Here is a 2517-nt window from a genome sequence, read left to right as displayed (position 1 = left end):
AGGCAGGGTTAAAGGCCTAATGGACATACAGCCAGGTTCAGAAAGAAAAACAGACAGCTGGAGAAAAAACAGCGAGGCTAAGCCCAGAGGAGGAAAAGGTTTATGTGAGGAAGGTACAGTAAACCCCCAGCTGGAAGCTGGAAACCATGATCTCTCCTGGATGGAGAGTTGGTGTGATACTGTAATGTTAGATGAAGCTGTGGACAAACTTGACTTGAAGGCTCCTACTGACAAAGCTAAACCAGAATCAAAGCATAAAGGAAGTTATTAAATGTATCCTTGGGAGAGAGGGGTATATTTGATGAAAGCTGTGTTTGAAGCAGAAAATACAGTAACTTGAATGGGCTAAGATGCTTTGCAGTGATTCAGACGTGGGCAAGCCTAAAGTAAAGAGGCCAACAGTTGGGGAGGCAGGATAGAACCCTGGAGGGAGGGAAGAACACTGGAAGGGTTTGGATGTAGAAAGTGTAGAGTATTTCTTGTTAGGGTTAGCAAGGGGGAGGCTGGCTTTTTAGGGGGCAAGGCAAGAAAGAAGGCAGAAAAGATGGACTGTGAGAAACCTATTAAGTAAAAGTGGTCAAAAGGCAGATATCTATCATTCTGATAAAATCATTTCTCACAATGAACTGGCAACAGGATAATAAGCACAGGCAGAGGGACCCAGTCTTCACTGCCGTGTTTTTCCAGACTCTAGGCTATTGGGTTAGTTTCCTTTTAAACAGAAACTTTTATCAAGCCCGCCCACAACTGGCAGTTTTGGGTGTTTTGCAGGGAGCCAGGCACATTTACAAATAGGAACAGGTACTTGCTGTATTAGGAGCTCTGGTAGCATAGTGCCTAAGGCACTTGACTGCTAACCAAAAGGCTGGTGGTTCAAACCCACCAGCCACTCCTCGGAAGGAAGGTTGGGCAATCTATTTCCCTAGTGATACTGCCTCTACAATCCAAGGAGGGGTGGCTATGAGTCGGGGCCAACTCGACGGCACATAACAACAACAACAGCAACTTGCTGTATTTAAGTACCCTGTTGATGGGATTGTTGTGATACATGAGTTAAACACTTAGAAACGTGACTGGCACATAGTAAGTGAATTTAAAGGGCATTCATTTAATTTATTACTAATTTTTAACAAAGATCAGAGTACCATGGACTGTTAGAAGGACAAACAAATCTCTCTCGGAGGAAGTACAATCAAAATGTTCTTTAGAAGTGAGAACAGCCAGACTTCTCTCCTATACTCTGGTCATGTTGTTAGAAGGGACCAGACCCTGGAGAAGGATATCATACATGGTAAAGTGGAGGGTCAGCGAAAGACCCTTAAGGAGATGGATTGACACAGTGTCTGCAAGGATTGGCTCAAGCATGGCAATAGTGAAGATGGCCCAGGACAGGGCAGTGTTTAGTTCTGCTGTACACAGGGTGGCTATGAGTTGGGACTAACGGCACCTAACAACAAAGATTAGAGTGCGCCTAGCACAGTGCCTGCAGGAGCCCTGGTGGCGTGGTGCCTAAGGCATTTAACTGCTAACCAGGCTGGTGGTTCAAACCCACCAGCCACTCCTCGGAAGGAAGATTGTGCAATCTACTTCCGTAGAGATACTGTCCTAGAAACCCAAGGAGGGCTCACCAGAGGAAGGATCGACTCTAGGCAGTGACTTTTTTTATTTTTAGCACAGTGCCTCAGTGTGCTCGAACTTAAATGACTGACTAAAACCGTCTAGTGAAGGGGACACTCAAGTACTTTAAAGGTAAAACAAACTTAATAACCATGGTCTCCAAGGGATGTTCGCGACAGCTCAATGAGCAAAGATGACCAGAATCTCTGAGAGGCGAGTGGACTTGGTCTGCTGGGAGGACATTCATGGCAATTGTTGCAAAGGGGTATGACAAGGGGGCTGGCTGGAAACTGCAGAGTACGGCCTACAGCACAAGGTTAGCTTGTGCAGAGCCCCTTACAGCCCGCGGTGACTGGGATCTGGGGCCGCAAAGGGGCGGGCCCAGAACTGGAACGAAAGCTCTGGAAGCCGGGGAGGGGGTTTGAAAGCGCTTCTGACCATATTGGGGGCGTCTGGCTTCCAGAGCCACCGAGCCCCGCCCCCGGGACTTTTTGGGGATCCCGGGGGAGCCTCCCGGCCTGCGGCGACCACCACAGCCTTGGAACCCAGGGCCTGGGTCGTCTACCACCGCTGACCAGCAATTCTAATCCCAGCATGCAACTAGTCCCCAGTTAAATCCGAGGGTCACAGGCGGCATGTACCACACGCCGCGCCACGCCCCCATGCTCCCCCGAGCCAGCGAATGGTGCGCCCCGCCCCCGCCCACTGACGCCCGCGAGGGGCGGAGCATTCGCTCGTCACGTGACGGGGAGTGACCTCGTCGCCCGAAGCCATGGGGGCTTCGGACCCGGAAGTGGCGCCCTGGGCTCGCGGCGGTGCCGCGGGGATGGCGGGCGCTGGAGCGGGAGCCGGAGCTCGCGGCGGAGCGGCGGCGGGGGTCGAGGCCCGGGCTCGCGATCC

The 2517-nt window shown here is 51.5% G+C and overlaps 1 protein-coding gene across 1 annotated transcript in view; it reads left to right on the top strand.

Moving 5' to 3' along the window:
* The first annotated feature begins 2389 nt into the window (after window positions 1-2389).
* The window catches only part of MTCH1 (mitochondrial carrier 1), a 19652-nt gene continuing 19524 nt past the window's right edge, over window positions 2390-2517 (top strand). Inside the window, exon 1 of the mRNA XM_042780756.1 lies at window positions 2390-2517. Within this exon, the coding sequence (XP_042636690.1) occupies window positions 2390-2517 (128 nt within the window).

The sequence above is a fragment of the Orycteropus afer genome, unplaced genomic scaffold (assembly GCF_000298275.1).
Source record: "Orycteropus afer afer isolate SDZICR_OR568_19922 unplaced genomic scaffold, OryAfe1.0 scaffold00059, whole genome shotgun sequence".
Taxonomy (NCBI): domain Eukaryota; kingdom Metazoa; phylum Chordata; class Mammalia; order Tubulidentata; family Orycteropodidae; genus Orycteropus; species Orycteropus afer.
This window is presented reverse-complemented; position numbering and strand designations above follow the sequence as displayed.